General features: G+C 38.2%; 1 protein-coding gene across 1 annotated transcript; it reads right to left on the bottom strand.

Moving 5' to 3' along the window:
- Positions 1-12476: 12476 nt before the first annotated feature.
- LOC110730534 lies at positions 12477-16133 on the bottom strand. The gene is made up of 3 exons (XM_021910339.1): positions 14602-16133; positions 13003-14107; positions 12477-12910 (listed from the first exon to the last, which is right to left on the bottom strand). Exons 1-2 carry the CDS (start codon positions 15902-15904, stop codon positions 13020-13022), a joined length of 2391 nt encoding a protein of 796 aa, XP_021766031.1. The 5' UTR covers positions 15905-16133; the 3' UTR covers positions 12477-12910; positions 13003-13019.
- Between the last annotated feature and the right edge of the window lie 7799 nt (positions 16134-23932).

The following is a 23932-nucleotide window of genomic DNA, read 5'->3' as shown; positions in this document are numbered from 1 at the left end:
GATTGGTTTAAGGACGAGTGTTTCTTGTCTCTTTGTAATCTTAGCACTATGTTTACTAAGGGTAGGTTGCCACATGACCGAATATTTATCGGATGCATATGTTTATCATATTTTTAACCTTGTATTTTTCCTCTTTGCAGAAGTAGCTAAAGGAATGGTGCCTCCGGAGAAGACACTTGCTACATCTGCCCTTTTTCTAAGGAAGAAGCAGATTGAAGAGCAGAAGGCGGCACTGGCCGCCAAGAATGCCGGGGTAGTCTGCCTTTCCTTAGCCATTTTTCTTTGCATTGTTACTTTCTTTGCCGGATGTATTATACTTGTTAAATGATTTTTAACCGGATGTATTATACTTGACTGCTTTTAGGCCGGGAGCCAAGTCATTCCTCGCTCTTTAGCGAGTATGCACAAAAGACCGGCTAGAAACATACCTCAGCCGGCTTCTAAGGCACCAAAAGTGGCTGCCCCGGCTGCTTCTGGCTCGAAGAAAATGCTTTACAAGGACAGGCCTACTACGGCAGGGAAAAGCCTGCAATCTATTCCCCACTTCGAAATGGTGGTGGAAGAAATAAGGCCGGCTGTTCGTACCCAGACGGGTACGGACTCAAATGCGGCTGGGGGGGCTTTGAACCCACAGTCCGAAAAAGGTAAAACCTCTGCCTTTGATCCACCCTGGCTGCTTGGGCATATGAGAGTCAAAACCCAAGCAAGCCAATCCGGGGATTCTTCTGGATGCCGCCTGAGTATAGGCGGAGCGTATGCCCAGCATCTTACAGATGATTCTATGATTGCAGATATCTCTTCTAGCCGTCCCAATTATCAGTAATATGCTAAAAGGATGGTCCGGGCTCTTACCCGGTCTGAAAAAGAGGTTGTGCCGGCTGTGCACACGGTCAATCTTGACCGAATCACTTATCTCCTTGCTGAGGTAATTAAACCGGATGACCTATGCTTGAGCAATGATCTTTATTTACCGGATGCAAATGTTTTGTCTTGATTTTTCTAACACTCTGCCCGGTTGATATCACAGGTGATGCTAAGAGTGGATGGGCTTAATGTCCCCTTGCGCAAAAAGCAGGAGGAGGTAAGAGACGCTCAGAGACGCGCATCTGAGCTTATTGACGTCTGCCAATTCAATGCTCTTTCATTTGAATCGGAAACTAAACAAAAGGCGTTGGAACATGAGGAAGCACTAAGACAAGCAGTTGCGGCTGGGGAGGCTGCAATGAAGAGAGTTGATGAGCTTGAGTTGAAGGTCAAAGACCTTCAAACAGATCTTAAAGCTCTGGAAAATGCTGATAAAGAAAATGTTGATCTTCGCAAGGACGTCAGCCGGCTGAAAAATGAGCTTGCTTCGAATCAGGCGGCTCATAAAGAAAAGCTGGAAAAGGAGCAAGTCCGCCTGATAGAAGAGAACGAGGCCGACTGTGAGGAGTGCATGAAGCTGGCTTGGAGTCTCATTTATCCGGACTATGAGTTCGAGTACTTCAATCTCAGGTACCTGTATGCTTCTGAAGTATACGAGGATAAGGTACTCGGTTCTGACCCTCCTCCCCCTTCTGAGGAGTGGGTCGAACGGAATACGAAGAGCCAGCCGGATGAGGTGCATCAGGAGACCCAGACTGAAAACCAGCTTGAAACAACTGTTGTGCAGTCGGTTAAAATTCAAACAGCGCAAACTCAGCAGACGGAGGATCAGCAACCTCAGCAGCAATCTTAGCAGCAACAGCAATCATAAACCATCTTCTTTTATTATAAACAATCTTCTTTTACCGGCCTGCGAGCCGTGTAGGTATCTGTACTTTTTCCGGACATGGGTCCGGTTAACTTTCATTAATTCTAATCTATTAACCGACTCAGTCGGTTTTTCCTTTTACATATACTTGCATCAATGAATGTTTTGCACTATTTCTACAAGTATTACAAGTATTTCTGTTCTCATTCCGGCTGATACAACAGAACGCAAATAGAATGGTTGTTTGTTTATTCCAACGATAAACAAGCAGCCGTCCTATTTTCTGCCGGATAAGGTATCAAACTATACATCTATCTCATACCGGCTAATACAACAAAACAAAAAATAGAATGGCTGTTTATCTATCAACGGTAAACGAGCAGCCGTTCTATTTTCAGCCGGATGGAATAATAAACTTAGATGCCTTAATATACCGGCTGATATAGTTAAATGCCCCTGAAATGACTGAAGGTTTTACACCAAGGATAAACAAGAAGCCATTTCATAGGCAGCCGGTTTCATAAACAGCCGGATAGGTAATGATCATTGATCTATAATACCCCGGCTGGTATGATTGTTTCTGTTGCAATATACCGGATGGTATGATAAGATGCCCCTGAACTAGCTGATTGTTTACTCCAACAGTAGACAAGCAACCATTTCATTGGCAACCGGATGGGCGGTATAACCGTCAGGGTATCCTTTGGATAAGGCCCGGTTGTCCTAACCCATATTTATTTAACGTGAGATTTTATACTTGGAGTAACATCATTCTTTTTAAATGTGTTTATCCGGAATACCTAACCGTGTGCAATGCTTTGCTGCAAAAATCGGTTGGTGTTTTTACTAGGATTTTGATTTTTGCCGCATGGACCACTTTTGGGTCTATGCCGGCTAAATCCTAGATGCAATGGATCATTTTGAACGGTTGTTTGTTACCTACAATGATGTGTCAGTAATGCCGTTCGAGTCTTATGACCGCCAGAATAATGTACTACCCGGAAGGGAGCTATTCTCTTCGACAATTTCACCCGGATGAGTGTCGCCGGATGACTGCTCTTTTTGGAGCAGTGATTTTTTATAAGTGTTCTTCCGTCTGTGTTTTTGCACTAGACAGGTGCTAATACAATTTGGATGAATGGAAATTATATACTTTCACATTTCAATACTATTTTCAAAAATTACAAATTCCTTAGAAGTAGTACTTTTTCAAGTTATCTACGTTCTAGGTACGAGGCAGCTGCATTCCGTCTGGGGTTTCCAGGCGGTAAGTGCCGTTTCTAACTTCTTCAAAAATCCGGTAGGGTCCTTCCCAATTGGGAGTTAACTTCCCTTGCTTATTCGCCCTACCGGTTGCTTGAAGCTTACGTAGTACGAAATCTCCTACTTTAAGGGGTCTTTTGCGCACCCTTTTGTTGTAAGCTCTCGTCATTCTCAGACGGTAGATTTCGTGACGTAAGGCGACATTGCCCTTCTTTTCAGGAAGAGAATCTAAAGCCAGACGCATGGCCTCCCAATTCGCATCTTCATCATATAGCATGATTCGAAGTGTTGGTTCATACAATTCAATGGGAAGCACCGCCTCTGTGCCGTATGCCATAAGAAATGGGGTTTCACCGGTTGACCCCTTCTCAGTCGTTCTGATTGACCAAAAAACATGGGTCAACTCCTCTGCCCAAAGACCGCCTGCTTTTTCAATCTTTTTCTTGATTCCGCCTGAGATGAGCTTGTTAAAAGCTTCTACTTGACCGTTTGCCTGGGGACGGCCTACGGATGCAAAATAATGTGAAATTCCTTGGTCTTGCAACCAAGTTTTGAGGACAGGCGTTTTGAACTGCGGACCATTATCAAAGACCATTGACATAGGAACACCGAACCGGGTGATGACATTTTTCCAGATGAAGGAGATGACATCCTTAGTTTTGATGCCCTTTACCGCTTCCGCCTCAACCCACTTTATGAAGTAATCAACGGCTACTAAAATGTATCTTCTGCCGCCTGGGGGAGGTGTGTATGGCCCCAAAATATCCATGCCCCATTTGGCAAACGGAATAGGGCTGTAGATAGCCGTTAGATCAGTAGCCGGCTGACGGATTAGCCGGCCAAACCTCTAGCATTTGTCACATCTCTTTACCAGATCTAGTGCATCTGCCTCAAGAGTTGGCCAACAGTATCCTTGCCGCCTGGCCCTCTTTGCAAGAATCTTGCCGCCTATGTGTGATCCATAGAAGCCGGCATGAAGGTCTTCTAGCACTTCCTTTCCCTTTTCTGGGATTACACACTTGAATAACGACTGTAGGTAACCCTTTCGGAAGAGTTCACCCTTATGCATGACAAAACTTAATGCTCGTCTCTTGAGGGCAGCCGCTTCTAAAGATGCACCCGGCAAGGTGCCGTCTACCAAGTAGTCCCGGATGGGATCCATCCAAGTAGCGCTTCGATCTAGAATTCCAATGGGATCATGTTCAATTATTTTCTTTTCCATGACTTCCCAGAAGACTGACCTAGGCGTATCACAAGTGGCGGATGACGCCAGTTTTGATAATGCATCTGCCTGATTATTCTCTGACCTGGGTACTTGACTTAAATTGAATTCGTCAAATGCCCCGGCTTCTTCCTTAACCACCTGAAGATATTTAATCATGACCGGATGGGTGGCTTCATAGTCACCATGGTATTGGCTAACGATGAGTTGAGAATCAAAGCAGGCGTTCACCATCCTTGCCCCGGCTGCCTTACACATGCGGATACCGGCTAGCAGGGCCTCGTACTCTGTTTCATTTTTTGAAGCTTGAAACTTGATCGTAGAGCATACTCGTATTTGTCCCCTTCTGGGGAATGACAAATTACGCCTGCCCCACAACCGTTCATAGTAGAGCTCCCGTCTACGTACACTTTCCAAACTTGATCAGTATTATCCGGCTGTACCGGCCTTGTCATTTCAACAATGAAGTCGGCAAAAGCCTGACCCTTCACTGCCCGTCTAGGTTCGAAAGTGATTTCCAGGCTTTGAATCGTCACGGCCCATTTAATCATTCTTCCGGATGACTCTAATGTGGTCATAGGCCGTTTGAGCGGCTGATCAGTATAGATGGTCACCGGATGAGCCAGGAAATAAGGTTTCAGCCACTTGACTGCTTTGTACAAGGCTAGACCAAATTTTTCAATCATGGGATAGCGAAGTTCAGCGTTCCGGAGGACATGGCTTATGAAGTAGACCGGGAGCTGGTTGCCGCCTCTCTCAGCAAGGAGAACGACACTTAGGGAATTATCTGAGACGGCTAAGTACATATAGAGAGCCTCCTGGGGTAGGGGACTCACTAATCTTGGCAAAGAATGCAAGTGTTGTTTCAGCCTCTGAAATGCCGCCTCAGCCTCTTCACCCCATTCAAATCTTGACCTCTTTTTTATTGCTTAAAAAAAGTAGAGGCACTTGTCACCTGACCGGCTGAGGAATCTTCCCAATGCCGCCAGGCAACCGGTAAGCTTTTGAGCCTCCCTGACGGTACGAGGAGACTGCATGTCAATCACCGCCTGTACTTTGTCCGGATTGGCCTCTATGCCTCTCTGGTCAATCAAAAATCCGAGAAACTTTCCAAACTCAACACCAAAAACGCACTTTTTTGGGTTAAGCATGACTTTATGTCGCCTGAGTGTGGTGAAGGTTTCTCGGAGGTCAGCTAGATGATCCGCCTGCCACTTGGACTTGACTATCATGTCATCAATATATGCCTCAACATTTCTCCCAATCTGATCATAAAAGACCGAGTTTATCATTCGTTGAAAGGTAGCAGGCGCATTCTTCAACCCAAACGGCATCACCGTGTAACAATATAACCCTTGATCTATGACGAAAGCCGTCTTTTCTTGATCTTTCTTCCACAAGGGTATCTGATGGAAGCCGGAATAGGCATCCATAAAACTCATCAGAGCGTGACGGGTATAGAGTCGACCAGGTGGTCGATCTTTGGAAGCGGATAACTATCTTTCGGACAAGCTTTGTTTAAGTCCGTGTAATTTACACACATCCGCCAGGTACCATTCGGCTTTTTCACAAGGACAATATTGGCTACCCAATCCGGGTAAAAGCATTGCCGAATGAACCCGGCATCTAAGAGTTTCTTGACCTCAGCTGCTGCCGCCTGAGACCTTTCCTCGCCATGGTTCCTTTTCTTCTGCCTAACCGGCTTCTTCTTAGGGTCCACGGCGAGTTTATGTACAACAAGATCCTGACACACTCCCGGCATTTCTTCTACTTCAAAGGCAAACACATCTTTGAACTCTCTCAGCAATCGGAGCAGATCGATTCCCAAGTTGTCAAATGCAACCGTCCCAACTTTGATGGTTCTGTCTGGCCGGCTGTCTTCTAGGATAATGTCAATGATTTCCCCTGCCGGCTGGGGGCAGAGGTCGTCTGACCTCTCCCCTGACAGTGATTGCTATTGTTTCTCTTTAATGGGGGCCAGTAGCTGGTCCGCCTTTCTCTTTTTACCGGCTGCCTTAGTAGCCGGTAATTCTTGATCACACTCGTCAATTTCAATAACTTCTGTGGGTTTGACGTCCGAGAGGTAACACTCTCTCGCCGTCTTTTGGTTCCCACTCAAGGAGCCGACTGTGCCATCATCCCTCTCAAATTTAATCAACATTAGAGATGGGATGATCACAGCCTTTGAAATGTTAAGGGTTGGGCGGCCAATGATCAGGTTGTAGGCCGTCAGTTCCCCTACAACAAGAAACTTGACGACCATGTGTCGGGCCTCCCCCTTCTCTCCAAACCGGATGGGTAGGTCAACCATGCCCACTGGATGTACTACCCCCCCCCCCCCCAAAAAAAAACCAACAAGAGGATATGGGGCTGGATGCATGCTACTTGGCTTATATTTGAGTTTTTCCGAGCATCGGTAGCTTATAAGGTCAGATGAGCTCCCGGTATCAATTAAGATCCGGCCAACTCGTTGATTGGCGATTTTACATTCGATGACTATTGGGTCATCATGGGGCCGCCTGACCTTTCCTCTATCCTTTTCGGAGATATGAACCTCAGGGAATGAATTTTTAGACGACTGGCCCTCATCCACTGAGTTGACCAGCTTCCTAATGTTATCCTTAGTGCCTCGGACGGTAGGCCCGCCGCCTGCAAATCCCCCGGCTATGGTTAGGATGGTATCCTCATCCGTATCAGATTGAGTTGCCGGTGTCTTTGGAGGTGGCCCTTTGGCCTTGTTGGGAGCACCCTTTGATTTGGATAAGTAGGATTTTAGAGCCCCTTTATCAGCAAGACGGTCAAAGAGCCGCCTGAGGCTAAAACAGCCCTCAGTATCGTGGCCTATTTCTTCATGGAAAAGAGAATATTTGCTCTTATCCCGGTTGCTCACGGGACTCTTCATTGGTGCCGATTTTTCAAGATTCAACCGGTTTTTAACTTCCTTGAGAATGGATGCGCAATCCTTGGTAAATTCGTATTTTGGAACATACGGATCCGACCTCTTTCTCTTTTGGAATTGTTGTTCGGGTGGCTCTGCCGTCCAGACCTCTTTCCGCTTTTTTTCCTCCGTTTTGGCCGGCTGGGTAGGCCGGCTCTCTCTTTTATCGGATCTTTTGTAATCCGTTGGGAGTTTAATGGCGCAAAGCTCCATTGCTTGGATGTAGGCCTCCGCCTTCATTAATGCCTCGTGAAGAGTAAAGACCCTCTTCCTAACCAGGTCAAACTTAAAAGTTGACCCGTCTTTTAGGCCTTTGAAGAAGTCAGTATAGGCAACCTCATCAGACAACCCTTGGATTTGGATCCTCATCAGGTTAAACCGCCTGACATATGACCGGAGCCCTTCCTTATCTCCCTGCTGTATTGCCCCCAGATCAAGGCTTGTTTTCTTAGCAGGGATATTCATAGAGAAGTTGCACGTGAACTAGTAGGCCAACGTTCTAAAGTTATTGATGCATCCGGCAGGTAAGTTACCAAACCAACGTTGAGCAATCCCTTTCAACGTTGCCGGGAAGCACCTACACCATGAGGCATCATCCAAACCCTGCAAATACATCAGGTTGGTGTATACCATGAGGTGATCTTCCGGGGTTGGTGGTACCGTCATAGGCACCAACTAACACGTTTTTTAATTTTGACGGTTGGGCCATCTCAGTGATTTCCCTGGAAAACGCCGTTGGCTGTTCCCCAAGGTTGAGCAGCCGGAGCTGCCAGTCCATAGGCTGGACAGGCAGCTACTGCTGCCCTCCGAAAAGACCCGGCTGAGAATATGGAGATCCAAAAGGCGTGTATGGTGTCCCATGCAATGCCGGTTGGATGATATGAGGGTCGGATCGAGCGGAAACCTCGCTCGTCCGACTGTCTTTGTTCGTTCTCGAGTGCCTCCCTGATGTGACATGGAAGCTGTCTCGAAAGGTCGACGTTGATGCCGACTCGGAGCGCTTCTGAGTCTTTTTATCCTGAATGAGCGTCCGAGCATCAGAATAGACTTTCTTCGTTCCATCCGGCTGTATGTGCCGGACGGGTTTTCAGGCTCCATCCATGGGAGTGTGAATCTTTGAAAAATCAATGGGCCTAGCCGGCACCTTTGACTTCGGGTGTGGGGTAGACGCTCTACCTTTCACTGTCTTGGCCGTCTTTTTTCCCAGATGCCTTTATTCCACCTGACCCTTACGAGGGCCGGCTGTGTTATCCAGAAGGCCCTTGATTTCCCCTTTAAAACTCATCATCATGCTCATGAGTTCATCCCTGGAGACTGGGGTGGCCCCTTCTGAAGCAGGAGTTAACCCAAGCGGTCCCCTGATGGGATGGTTTGGGCCTGCCTGCTGCTCTGTCCGTTCCTTTTTGTCTTTGGAACGAGTATGCTTGGTTCTAAAAGAACCATCGGCAGCTATGTAAGTTTCAACCTCATAGTTGTCGGTTGTATCTTGGTCCGAGTGGACCTCAGCCTCACCAGCAGGTTGGCTACCTTTACCCGGCAGTACGGGTTCTGAAGTCATCTAGAAAGTACTCTCCCCACAGACGGCGCCAGATGTTTGGGGGTTTTTTATGTGTCCTACGAGAGAGTTACAATTTCCTAGTATGCTCCTTCCTTCGCCTGTACCTGCACAAATAACGGAGACTCCGGCTGGGGGGTGGGAGTTCCGCCTCCGAAGATTAAGTTAGAATCTTTCTGAAGAGGAAATAAGAACAATAAATGCTTCTCGATTGGAGAGCGTTTGCAATGGGTTTTGTGTTTGGTTGGTTGTTGGAATTTTTTGTCGATTCCATAAATGAGGTCTAACTCTGCTATTTATAGTAGGGGAGAACTGTACCTCAATTAGGGTACAAGGACACGTGTCACAGAGGGATTGAGCCTCTGTTTGCCCAGTAAGGGGGGTAGACACGTGTCACATGCTGATTAGCCTGTTTACTAACTGTTGATATGTTGACACATGGCAAGCCCTTACTGGGCCACGTGTCTAGGGTAATTTTTACCCTAAACAGTTATCAACATGATAACAAAATCAATACAAGGTTATCTATTTTGTACACATAATATAGAGTTTTCCGCTTTTACACTAATCATTACTTTAACTAGAAATACATCCCTCTGATGATAGTCCTGTTGTTAAGGATATAAAACTATAAAAGGTCAAATTGAAGTACAAAGTGTAAGGTCTATAAGACGAGTAAACATACATTACTATATTAATTAATTTTTCTCATAAACTACACCTAAGTAAATGATTCATTTGTTGAGGGACCAAGTCAAATATTTAGCAATGTAATTGGGTTGCATAAGTAGGTCAATTAATTACCTACTTTAATTAGAAATTGATTTAACTCAAACCTAAAGCTACTTGATGAAAATTTCTTGAAATGAATTTATACAAATCCAAAATAAGTTGGTCCAAACCCAACTAATTTAACAAAAATAAAATAAAAATAGATGGTCGAAACAAATCCAAATGAAGCATGTATTAACTAGAAAAAAAATTTGGTAATGCCTTGATGTAGCCAAACCTAATACAAACTAACACTGTACGAACATTAAATTAAACCATCCCAAACCTTAAAGGTCGTTGTTTGACCTAGTCGGAATCAGAATTGTTCGAGCTATAGATGATATAATGAGTAATGACATAACTTGACCCGAATTGACAATTCTATAATTCCTACTGTCTTACATGAGCCAAGTAGTTTCAAAAGCAAAGGAAACTTTAGAGAAATTGTTCCGTTACCAGCAATAGAAGCAAAACTTCGCAATCTCAACCTTCCGACAATCGTTCTTTGCAGTATCGTGCAGTCCATCGTTCTTCCTCAACGGTTAGCCATTAGCACTGATGGTATCTTCTTTGCTATTTCTATTGAAACAATTACACATTTTGCTCTAAATTTTAAAGGTTAGAATTGCATTAATTACAGTCTGGATTTGATTTACATACTTGTTTAAGGTTGAAAGCATCTAATTGTCCATTGGTATCGTCCATTGATGCAACCAAAACCTATAATTGTCCATTGATGCAAGGAAGCTCACAACAACAATTACTGTAGTCTTAAATGATAATAATATTTGTCCATTGTCATTTTTAAACCTCATGTTGGTATGAATATTGTACCAACATAAGATCTATAAGTACCGATAGCCTTGTTGGTATTTCTAAACTTTATGTTGGTATAATTATTGTACCAGCGTGTGATTTAAAAGTACCAAGACACTTGTTATTGTTATTAATGACGAGAGTAATTATAGATTCAGACAGCCTCGAATTGATACTGCATAAGATATTTTTTCATCAGGGTTTTATGCTTTAGTTGTTACTGTGTAGTTTGGATATGAGTATTAGAGTTTGAATACATTTTGTATTGAATAGTAAAGTAAGTATTTACAACTATATATAAAGAAAGCAAATAACCTACCAAAGGAAAATAAGGCCACGGTATAATCAAGGATTATGCCTACAATTGTGGCTAAGAATCATTAACTACCAAAAATATAATTGACCGTAAGAAAGGTTAAGAAAGGCTAAATATAAGAGCTACAAAAAAGGGAAGAGGATAAATACTCGCTATATACAAGGAGATTTGATTATCTCTTAACATTCCTTCGCAAGATGGACGGTCGAGAGACGAGGCCAATCTTGGAATACAAGTAGTTAAACCGGGAGATAGCAAGAGATTTAGTAATGACGTCCGCAAGCTGGTCATTGCTGAAAATGTGCCCCCGCAACATGGACGACCGAAGGAAAAGTCCAATATTGAAAGATGATTTGTGGTTGTAATAAGAAAATGTTGAAAATGACTACTTTTTTTTTTTGTTGTTGAAAAAAAAAAGCGTAGTGGGTGGGTTTCTCCATAAGAGTTTGGAAAAATAAGTTTATGCTTGACAACACTAGGTAGATAAACTACGGGTTGTCGAAAATGGTTTTGTTTCTCCGTAACGGGTGTGGAGAAAAAAAAAATTGATAGTTGGTTATCCTTGGTAGAAAGACTACATGGTGCCGAATTATGGATTTGTTTCTCCATAAGGGGTTTGGAGAAAAAAATGATAGTTGGCTATCCTTGGTAGAGAGACTACATGGTGCCAAAAGGGTTTGAGCGGAAGTTTGAATTGGGTTTGAAACTATCCGAGAGGGAAGTTAAATATGGTCACCATCATTTGTCGGTGTTAACAAAGGGTTTTGATGGTGTACCCATGGTAGTAACGGATGCGAAAAAAAGTTGGATCAATAGCTCATGATACCATATTAGAGTTTGAATACCTTTTGTATTGAATAGCAAATTAAAGTAAGTATTTACAACTATATATAGAGAAAGCAAATACCCTACCAAAGGAAACTAAGGCCACAGTATAATTAAGGATTATGCCTACAATTGTGGCTAAGAATCATTAACTACCAAAAATATAATTGACCGTAAGAAAGGTCAAGAAAGGCTAAATATAAGAGCTACAAATAAGGGAAGAGGATAACTACTAGCTATATACAAGGATATATAATTATCTCTTAACAATGGGGAGTTGGCTAAGGGGATAACTACTAGCTGGAGTTACTCTTGAACGAATCTTCTTTTGGTCAATGTGCAGTTGGAATTGAATATAAACAAAGTGGCTCAAGGTTGTAGACTTGTATTTGCATTAGACTAGTTAAAGGTGGCTTTAAGGATGGACAATGAATAATAGACTAATAGTTATCCATATACTCCCTCCGTTTCGTAATAATCGCAACACTTTCTTTCTACATCTGTTTCATAATAGTTGCAACACTTCACTACTATTTTATTATTTCTCCCCCACTTTCATTTGCATAAATATTTAATTATTTCTCTCTCTTACAAACCCCACTTATATTAATTTTTTTTTTTATTATTATTTCTCTCTCCTACTAACAATAAAATATATTCCCACTAACTATACTTTATATTATAAAATTCACCCTATGATCCATACCCTATAAATTTCCTAAAACTTTCTGCAAGGCCTACTGCTGCGATTAATACGAAACGGAGGGAGTATACCTGAATAGGATGAAATGTAAGTTTTTACTCCATACTATGTTAGGCTATATTACTTGGACTCGGGTACTCATGTCCGACACAAGTACGTGTCCAAGTGCCTACTCGGCTATTTTGTGAAAATTTTATATGATTTTGAAGTAAAATGAAGTGTCCAAGTGTCATGGTTCTCATAAAAAAGAAGTGTCCAACTGTCACACCCATGTCCGGGTGTTGAGGGTCCGACACGGGTACTTGAGGTAAAATGAAGAGTCCGAATAACATAGGTTAAAGTACAGTGACAAGTTCCAATGAAACAGAGAATGAACCAATCAAAAGTTGTGTGACTGAAGCACATAACTTAAACCACCAGAATACCATACAACTAAATCATAAGACGTGAAGCAAAACGGCACACTACTAGTTTACTGCAGAACAAGCCTAGAAAACAGAAGCAAGAACATCTGTCAGTCCGTCACACAAATCCACTAAAACTTAAGTTATCACTAGCTAGTAGCTAACTTAAATTTGCTACCACGTCCTCCTCAGGTATATTGTTCAGTATACAAAAGTTTGTATTTGGAGTTCTGATTGCCTATTAGCATACATCTGAGCAGCAGTTCATCTTCAGTACATCTATTACCTGCATAGTTGCTTGTAACCTGCATCTCCTTACCTTTTTTATGCATTGTCAAAGAACTGCTAAGCTGCAGATTTTCTTTCTGGATGAAAAAACAAATGTATCATAATCTAACTAGGGGAATAATTTAAGAACCAAACTGTAGAGCGATTAAAATAGGTGGTTTAGGATTACCTTTATAAGAAAATATATTATCTGCAAGCTTGAATGGGTCTTGCATTGGGGAAACCCGATGTATTTCTCCTCATATGCGACTCAAACTTTGGTATCGGCAGAACTGATTCAAAAGCTTCGACTTGTAATGCCACCTTTCTTTTTCGAGCTGGAGCTAGTTGGTTGACTGTCTTCTGAAGTGCATAGTCGAGCATCCACTCGTCTGCATTTATTCTCTCATCCATCTCTTGGTGCCTGAGATCTACCTTCTCTGCTTCCGGCTCAGGTTCAATTGTAAGAAAGTTCGGTCCTCTAGCGTTGAATTCTTTCTCATCCTCAATGTCCTCATCTGCTTTCCTGCATCTCAAAAACCTCTTTAATTTGCTGCAGCTATCCAGGAGCTCTAAATTGCAATCAGATTCTCTTTTGTTGGAAATGTGTTTTCTGGCTTCTTGCATATTTTTTCTGATGGCAGGAGATGCATCTGCTTCTTCTGTCTTGTGATCTTGTGCTTCTGATTCTTTGACTTTATCATCAATTTTCTCATCTGAGCGAAGCTCTATGTTGTTTGAATATTCCTCTTCTTCTTCTTCTTCAGAATTTGCTGGTCTTTTATTCGCGCAATTGTCAGCTTCAATCCTTTCCCATTCTGCAAAATCTTTCTCTGGCAAGACATTTCCATTATCGGTAATGCTATGGCTAGCATCAGCTTCATTCCCTGAACCACTCTGATCAGTTTCAGAATCTACCTTAGTACAAGAAGAATCTGTATCATCAGCAATCGGTGATATGTGTCTAATAGTTTCCTCACTTGGTTCTCTTTCTTCCAAGACAAAGTCAGCAACATCTTCTTCTCTGATACCTCCTACTGTGTAGTTTCCTTCATTTGATTCGTCAGCATCTGTTTCTACTTCAAACTCATAAGATTCAAGTTCTTCATTTTGAGCCTCAGCAAATTCCTCAATAAGGTCAAAGAAAGATTTGCCCTGTTTGTTCATGGACTCATCTTCTAGCTTTGCAGCACAGACAGCTTCATCACCTAGGTGAGACTCTTCAGTAATTTCATTTTTTGGTTCAAAATTCATATCATCTATGAACATATTTAGCTCTTTTACGTGCTTATCATCTGCACCAGATGTCACAGTCAGGTTGCAATTATATATTATGTCCAACAACATTTTGTAAAATTGATCTAATCAGTACTTAACACTATCTGAGGTGGGCTTGAATGCGACCCAATGTCTACATAACTGTCCAAATTTATATATGTATGATCATTGGAACAGATTTTGACCATAATTCTATCTAGTAGTAGTGTATTGTAATATTGATCTAATCAGTAGTGAACACTGTATGAAGTAGGGCTCGGTTGCAATACTATGTCTACATAATTATCCAAATTAGTATCTTTATGATCTATGGGAATGTACATCCATAGTTTTTTACTTTAGATATATCAGTGAAATCATAATAAAAATTATCTTATAAAACTCTAGATTTATGATCCTTCATGTTCCATTTTTATAGAGTATCATTAATGACAAACTAATGATCAAGTGTAGCTTAACTTTGATCTAGGATGTAAACACTGGACATATGTTTATAGTGCGAAGAAAGTACCTGTCTGGGTCGACTCGTTATCTGGCAGAGAGTCTGTATCACTGAAACTCAGGCACTCTACAATTTCGTCATGAAAACATGGTGTGTATGCATCAGCTAGGAACTCCAAATACTTGCTAGAACCATTGTTTGATTCAAACTTTGGTTCATCTTGATCTTTACTGTATTCTGTCTGAACATAATCCTCATACCTGTCATGGCTGGCAGGACTTTGCCCCTCTTCCCACTCCATATCCGAGTTCTCGCCAAAGAACTCACTAGGAGAGCTCTGGCTCTCAAATGATGTTTGTGTCTGAAGAGGAGTTGGTGGAAAATCTACATCTTCAAGACTGAAATTTATGCCTGAAAAAGTGGTGTCTTCAGTTTGATTAAGATCATCCTGTAAGTCAATCTCAGAGCACGGCCCATCAGATATGCTTTCAGAGACCTGTGTAGCAAGACTAGCAACCTCTCTATCTGGGACATGAACTTCGACAAAGAAATCTTCGTTACAATCCCCTTCTATGGCCTTGTTATTCTCAGTCGCCTTAGCTTTATGAGGGGAAAGAACTTCTGGTCTAACTTTCAGGGTTTTCAGCAGCCGCCGCCTTGAAGCCAAGAAGCGCTTCAAGGGGGGCGCAGAGATATGGTGATGACCATTAAGGGAACAATAGGTATAAGGGCAGACCTTAAACACCGAGTTTCCTTCGGCTTCAGTTGCCCCGGGCTTGAGTTTAAGGTAAGTAGGAAACTTAGAATCTTTCAAGGTTGATGAGCAAGTAGCTCTTTGTACATCAAGATCATTCTGACATAAAACAAGCTTTTTACAGGCTCCTGATCTTGTGTGTTTAAAGCTAGGTGACTTTGTTAAGGCCCTCATTTTTTTCAAACTAGATAACTTGTTTAATGTTTTTGCAACTTTATGAAGCTTAGAAATGCTAGTATTGCTGCTTTCCTTAGCTGTTTTTCTCTCTTTTCTTGCCTCAGAACTGCTTGTACTCTTCATATAATTCGGAGATATGTAAGGAGACTTACATGGCAAAGGTTTCTTGGGGCTCGGAGTCTTCACCGGTGTGACAAATTGAGGTGGCTTTCCTAGCTGCCGAGCCACTTCCTGGATTTCCGGTGTTGAGTGATGACTAATATCGACGCTGGACCTTTTAACAGACCGCGATTTCTTCATCTTCACGGCCTTCAAATCGGCTCCTTTGGTCTTGCCATCATGGTTTTGGATGGAGGGCTTTATGATGGCTTGCTTCTTATCTGTTTTGAGGGTACTAGCTTGAATTCCAAGCTTATTGTTTACCACCTTTCTTTGCACCATCTTTCAAAGGTATGAAATTTTGGTAGAAGAAACTAAAGTTTTGAAGTTTCTTGCATATCAAACAAGCAAGAAATGCTGTCTAAAGGTTAAGAATGTTTAGTTGTATTTCAGTGGGTGGGAATTTTGTCATATTTCAACTGCTATGTGATAATATTAGGTGTCAGTTTTGAATGAGGAGCGTGATACAAATCTGTACTGTACTATTGCCAAATTTTTATTTATCTATTTATAGTAATTTTATTAATACTTGCATTATTTTTGTAGGCCACTTTTATGTTAGTGCTCTTTTCTTCTTTTTGTTGTATTTAAATTCTAATATTGGGACATACCTTTGCCTTTTTCTAGTGTTTTCAGAAATATGATGTGATAGTGGGAGGTAGATAAAAGTGATGGTTTTTTTCGTTTTCATTGGAATAAAGAAGTGGTGGTTCTCATGGTAGTGATGGCTTTTGACTTATTACCTGTTGTAAAGTTTTTTATTACATAACCTCAAAAATTATTTTACTAGTAATTTATTATTGTGTCAAATATGTATGAGTCTGGTTGATCTTGAATTTGGGTCATGTTTAAGCTGGACTTATTATGGAGGTTTTCCTCAAAAAAAAAAAAAAATAAATAAATAAAAAAAAAGGCTATGAAGGTTTAACTTCGAGTATATTTTCTTTCAAAAAAAAAAAAAAAAGTTTAGTATATTTTGAGTGTAGGTTGGTTATTTTGGTGTAGGTATTTTTTTTTTTTTAGAAGAAACGGTATACGGCAAGGTCATGATATTGTAAAGATTGTAAATCATTTATCATTTTTGTCCATCTATTGTTAAGTGTTTTTAGAAAGAGGGTGGAGTTTCAGTATCTAAATATCTAATTGACCAAAATTTATATGCAAAATAAACATTACTATAGTTACCCAAACAACAAATTAACAACAGGTAATTTACGGATGACTTTTGACTGGCCACAATAAAATTATAGACATTGTATTAGATTAAATTACAACCGTTTGTTTTTATAGATTAATTTTAACCGTTGATTTAATTGACTTTTTATTTTGATTTTTGAAAAATGTTAAAAAAAAAAATAAAAAAAATCCCACATTCTAACCCACGTTCATTCAGTTGTTACAAATTAGTTCTTTTCTTTCCTTGTTCAATGTTTTTCGTGTCCATTCTCCTTAATTTCACTTTTTCTACATTAATTGAGTGTTTAATTGAGTTTCGATGTCGGAATTTTTTTTTTTTTTTTTTCGATGTCGGAATTGTTCGGAAGGGGAGCCATGCAGAGATTTGTATGCTTAATTACGGATTAATTTTTCGATATCAGCAAAATTCTTTATTCGTGCACAAATATATTACTACTGCTTTAATTGGCTTAGCTTAGCCATGATGATATTTGGATTAATGTTCTTTTCCGATCGCATCATATAATATTTATCAAATTGCCTCTTATGAAGGGTGAAGGTTATTTTAATGTCACACTCAGGTGGGTTTAGTCTTCAGATGTACAAAATGCAAAGTGGTTGTTATGAATAAATGGTGTCTTCATGATCCTTGACCTAATATAACTTAAGACCTATGTCTTCACCGCAAACTTCATGTAGAGGGCTTAATTTTTTCCGATCGCATCATAATACTACCCATACAGCTGCATATTCATGAAATCATGAGCATGTAGGTAGATGGAAACAATTATTCTTATATGATGATGATGATGATGGTAATCTCTCTTTTCGTAAATATGCTAATAAGAAGAATGAAAGCACACGACATTGAGTAGGGAAAGAAAAAATAACTAAACTGTGAAAACTGAATGAAAGTGAGATAAAATGTGGTTTTTCAATAATCAAAGTAAAAGTCAACTTCATCAAAAGTTTCACATTAGTCAATAGAAATGAACGGTTGCGATTTGATCTAATACAATGGTCATAATTTTATTGGGACCATTTGAAAATTGTCCATAGTTTACACTCATAAATGAGATAGCTAAGTTGTCCTGAATAAATGTTCTAAAAATTAACTGTGTATCACAATTCACAAATCATTGTGTTAACACAAAATGGATAATTGGATAATCTATCTACATCGTTTAAAAAAAATAATAATGTAAATTCCTTCTAATTTTCAACAATATAACATCTTTCCCACACATCACCACATAAGGACATAAGGTATAATAACTCCTCAAACATCAAGGCAGCATGCGTCCACCATAGAAAATTAATCAAAAAGAAAAAGAAAAAAGAAACATTCCTAAAAGAAGAATTGAAAATTCACAAAGTAATAAATTTCAATCGGACAAACAAAAGGGGGCGGCAGGTAATCTTTTCAAGTAAATAAAAATTTAACATAAAATAATTTTTGATGTTAATGATGCCAACTTGCCAAGGGCTCTTCACTTGTCAAAGATAAAAAGTTTGAATTATCCTAACTTTTTTTTCCCCCTTTCCTTATAAAAAAAAAATCGAAAATTTGAATTGGAAAAATCGGAGACTGGACCGGTTAAGCTAGGAACCAAATTGGATTGGAAAAAAGGGTCCAAAATCCAGTCTGGATTGGTTTGGACCAGTTTTAGAATATTTTTGAAAAGAATAAAATTTTTTAAAAATAATTTTATGAAACATTCGAAAATAATTAAGGAATAATAATTTTTTTAATGTTCTTTTTTGTAAGTATAATACAAAAAAAGCTCATAAAATTAAAGTTATATTAACTTATTATGGATAATCTTAATCATTTTTTAAGCGCTTTATACATAATTCAAGGAATAAACTGATTCAGTTTAAGACTGATTTTTAAGGGTTTTGGAATTGACCAACCAAAGATTTAAAAAATAAAAATAAATAAAAAAATCTCAACTCGGAGATCAAATCAGTTTATTAGGTCCGTTCGGATCTGGTGCATTAATCTAGTCTGGACTGGTTTTGGAACACCCCTAAATGATGGGGTGAACCATTCAACATGTCTTTAAATTTTCAAAAGAGATTAACACAGGCAAATTTGGCATGAGAAACTTGTGAACATGCTTGTTCCTGTTTTTATTTTTTTATTTTTTTTAAAGAATTATCTATTCTACTTGTATATATTATAACATATTAACACTGTTGAGAAGCTCTAAAAGAATTAGCACATAGATAGTTACAACATAAAAAAGCTCTAACTTTCGACATCAAATTAATTTAATTTTATGGTAATTAGATAATTAAGGCAAGACAAAGGTTTTGACTCGGTTTAAGTTCGAACGAAAGTGTAATTAACCTACTTTAAAGCTCAGTCTTAAGTCTCAACTCACTCGATTCTAACACTAGCTAAGTAACGGTGTACTTTTACGAATTGGTAGAACATGGAATTATGGAAGGGCGTGGGAAATGGCGGCATAAGTGGTGGGCACTGGCAGGAGATGGACCCAAATAGAGCCTTTGTTTTATTTAAAAATCAATTTTCAACTAGTATACAAAAAAAAAAAAAAAAAAAAAGAAAAATCAACTTTCAACTTTTTTTAGAGTGAAAATTTGTTCTTTAGACACTCCAAATTAAATATCTTGTCTATCCACAATAGCATGAAATTAAGGAAGGAAAAACCTGTCTAACATCATTACTATGTGAAAGATTAGTAAATGGTCCAAATTATCACAAAGGTATTGTCTTCCATTGAAAATTTGTAGGGAAATTGGGACATTTAATCGAAAGATTTTGCGCCATCTTTCAATTCTCATAAATGTTAACATATCCTTGGTACCCCTTATGATTCAAGCACAATTTTGTGCTAATGAAGCTTTAAATTAATGTTGAAATTCATGAGTGATATTGGATTTAGAACTATTATGGTCATATGAATTGATTTGGAAGACCTATATTATGTATCCAAGTACAAATATGTATACCCGTTGATATCTATTAATCTAGTTGGTTAGGGCTAGTAGTACTTAAGACGTGGGATCAAATCTTGTCTACATCTTTACCATTGTGGCTCCCTTATACCAATACTAATATCTGTACCTAAAAGGTTTTTTTTTTATTTATTTTTTTCAATACAACACTCATATAGAGAATCTAAATGAAAATTTACCCTTAGGCACATTATGTCTAATGTATCTAGATACAAAATATTATTTGTACTTCGTTAAGAAACAATTACAAGTCGTAGCATGACTTGGAATTTAGGCATTTCTTTTGAATTATTTGACTAAGGTCATTTTTTGAATAGAAAGGAAATCTCATCATTGTCTTTTTCCGTGTAAGTTTAATAACCTATCATAAAACGCTTTAGTTAGTCTTTTATGAGCTTATTAATTTAAAATTTACATCTAGAACAATATGAACATATAAGAAATTTGTTTAAAATATATGAATGTGATACGTTTTATATAAATAGGTTTTTTTCTGTTTTTTTTTTTAAATGGCAATTAATTATGTTGGAGGATGTTTCAAGGGAATACTTAAAAAATAAGATTAATTAATCCGTTTTAACAAATGCATGAATGTTTAAGAAAAGACTAACAAATTTGATAGTCTTTTAGAAAATTGTACTAATTTTGGCTTGTGCACTTGATAAATTTTCACTAGGTTGTGCTAAAGTCTAACCATATACAAGTTGACAGACAAATACAGGAATGTTTAAGAAAAGAGTCTTAACAAATTTACTAGTCTTTTAAAAAATTGTGCTAATTTTGACTTGTACAATTGATAAATTTTCACTAGGTTGCGCTAAATTAAATTAGTAATAGACAAGGTGATTTAATAGTTTAAGTATGGATTGTTAGTCCCTGACCATAACCATGTTGGGGCAAGTTATTTTTTTTTTTTTCTGGACTTTCTTTTAAATTTTGTGGCACTCTACTTCTTTCGATTTTAAAAGTAGAAGGAATTACGATAATTCTGTCAAATGAGTGAGCAATCTGCTTGTTGTTTCATGTACTGCCCCAATCAATAACAAAATACTAAAACAGACACCAGCAATGACATATTGACATGTGTCACTTTTTGGTGTTGTTTTTTTCCCTCCAAAACTACCTTATTTTTTCCGTCAAATCTTCTGCAAATATATTTACCATATAACTATAATAAAACCTTCCTATTTGACCACCATATTTTTTATCAAACACTAAAAAAGATTCACGTCATTTATATAATAGCAAATATCTAAAATTTCTACCAAAATATTATTCCACATAGCGCTAATATATTTTTCCAAATTAAATCTTCAAATGCATGACACAAGTCATTTCACGATTAAAAATGTTTCCTCCATTTTTTTTCCTAGCAAAATTTCAAGAAAACAATTTTGAACACATAATATATATATTCTTTCAATTTGACAATCATATTTTTTTCAACATACACTCAACTAGAATATTTTTGCATATATTTCAAATATTTTATATTTTGTATGTAAAAAAAATGAACAAAGATTAAGTAAATATTAAATTAATACTTTTATCTAAAATTATTCCTATAATATTATTTATATTAAATATAAATTTTTTTTCTTTTTTTTATAAATGAAGTCTTTTTTTTTTGTTTTACAAGAAGAAAAAGGAATTTCATTAATAAAATATAGCCAAATGACAATTACATATAATTCCAAGGAAATCAAAAATTTCAGCACATACAAGTACATAACATCTTAACTAAATACATCGCAGATTTGATTAACAATCGCCTTAATAAAAAATTTCATCTGAAGCAATATAATATGTGAGTTAGCTCTGATTCGGCTTGAAATCCATGGATGCATAGTCGTTTCAGTGAAAATACTCGTGTGGTCCTCTGGATTCTTATGGAGATTATGAAACCCTAAATTTTCAATTCTTGCCATACAAACAAAAAAATTAAAATAAACACAAGAGAAAAATCATCATCTCAATGATGATATCTATTTATTGAAAGCAAATAAAAAGTTTTTGGGACTTACCACTGGTAAGAACCAAGGGCGTAACTAGGAATTAAAAGCTAACGGGGCCAAGCCTATTATTTTCGAGGGACAAATTATCTTTCGTGCAAGCATTGACAATAAAAATTTCTCTATACAAAGACCCAAAGCTCATCATTTTACCTTGACATTCAAAAAAATCACAAGACAAATACGAAGAACTTTGCAGTAAAAGTTAAAACTACTCTAAATCAATAAAAAAAAATTAATAAAAAATAAGAGAAGCATATAAACTAGCAATATATAACATTTAAATTATTTTAGAAAGTTACGTGTTTTTTTGAATGTATGTTATAACATCATATACAAGGCAAACTCTACTCAAATTCAAAAACGATTAACAAAAATAAGTAGAAACATAAAATAGCAATATGAAACATTTAGATCTTAGAAAGTACATGTATTTTTTTGAATGTATGTCACAACATCATACACAGGCAAAATTATGATGATCATCAATCAACAAAATATCATAAATGAATAAAATTTAGACAAAGTATTATTGAATTTGAAGCATTGAATCTTCATTTGCCATCTCATAAAAGAAAAAAAAAACAACCAGCCAAATTATTAAAGAATTTTTATTTTTTTTATTTTTTTTTTAAGAAAATTTTTAAAGAAAAAAAAATAAAGAAGTGGGATTATAAAAGAAAAAAAAAACTCCCAAATTATACAAGAAAAATAAAAGAGAAAAGCAAAGTGAGAGAGCTAGGAAAATCGAACAAGTGACCATGTGTACTATCATGTACTACCTATATACCACTAAAGCAAGACCATTTATGTGAAGTTAATATTCACTTAATAATACATATACAATAAATTTACAGGGGTCCAAGTTAGAAAATTATGGGCCGCGAGGCTAGGCTACGGGGGCCAAGGCCCTGCCAGCCCCCCTTGTAGCTCCGCCCCTGGTAAGAACACCAATGGAAGCCCCTACAAAGATTCACAACTGAGACCAAGAGGCAAAAAGATGGTAGTATGGAGAAAAATGGAAGAAGACAGAAGGAAAACCTTAAAAAAAAAAATTTAAAAAAATAAAAATATAAAAAAAAAAAAAAAAAACCAAGCAATGGAGGCTAGGAATACCCTCCCAAGAGAGAAACTCTAGAGGAAATAATAAAAAAAACCCTCCCAAGGAGAAAACCTAGAAGGAACCACTCTAATTGATGTGGTTTTTTTAAAAATAAAGTCTAATGCTTCACTAACCTTGACATTAGTATAAGTATAAAAAATAAGTGAATCGCTAAACATCGCCCGCAAATCTCCACATAAAGCCCACAAATTTGTATTGAAGTGACCTTATTGCCCTTTGTGTTTTTAAAAAAAACCACTCACTACATCTTTCTAAAAGCGGTAAGGGAAAGAGGTGGTGGCGGCGACGGCGGAGGAAAGGCAGCGACTTGGTGGCAAGGTAATTATTTAAATTATTTTTAAAAAAAATAAAATAAGCGGCGAAGGTGGGGCGCCTGGCCAGGACGCCCACCCACTGGCGGTGGCGCCAGCTCTGGCAGCCAGTGCCGGTGGCGTGGCGTGTGGCTTGGAAGCCCAGCCAACGGTAGAGGCGTCCAAACCAGGCGCCTGCCCACTGGCTATGGCTGCCGGATCTGGCGCCACCGCCAGTGGGTGGGCGTCCTGGCCAGGCGCCCCACCTTCGCCGCTTTTTTTTTTTTTAATTTTTTTTTTATTTGGAAAATCAGAAAATTTGTGTTACTTTTAAAAATTTTTGTTTTATGTATAATTTTTTTTTTTAATGTGTTTGATTTTTTTTTAACATTTATTAATTTTATGTGTTATTTTTTATAAGTCTACTATATATATTTTTTATAAAATCAAATAAAAAACATAAATTTCCACATCCTAAATCAAAACATAAATTTATTAAACATAGTTTAAAAAAAAAAAAAAAAAAACTGTTTTTAATAGAATTCCGGATTTTCAATTTATTTTTTTTTAAAAAAAAAATAAAACAAAAAAAAAATAAAAAAAAGGCAAAAAAAAAAAATTAAACGGTAACGGCGGCGTCTGGCAGAAACGCTAGTGCACTGGTGGTGGCGCCTAGCCTGGACGCCTGTGCACTAGTTGAGGCGCCTGGGCTGGACGCCAGTGC

Source organism: Chenopodium quinoa, unplaced genomic scaffold (genome assembly GCF_001683475.1).
Source record: "Chenopodium quinoa cultivar QQ74 unplaced genomic scaffold, ASM168347v1, whole genome shotgun sequence".
NCBI lineage: Eukaryota > Viridiplantae > Streptophyta > Magnoliopsida > Caryophyllales > Amaranthaceae > Chenopodium > Chenopodium quinoa.
This window is presented reverse-complemented; position numbering and strand designations above follow the sequence as displayed.

What these genes read in the sequence shown, in the direction of transcription:
- LOC110730534 (XM_021910339.1), bottom strand. Translation starts at nt 15,904, where the DNA reads ATGGTGCAAAGAAAGGTGGTAAACAATAAGCTTGGAATTCAAGCTAGT. An exon ending in TAACGAGTCGACCCAGACAG is followed by an intron (nt 14,108 to 14,601) that starts GTACTTTCTTCG and finishes CATCTGGTGCAG; the next exon opens with ATGATAAGCACGTAAAAGAG.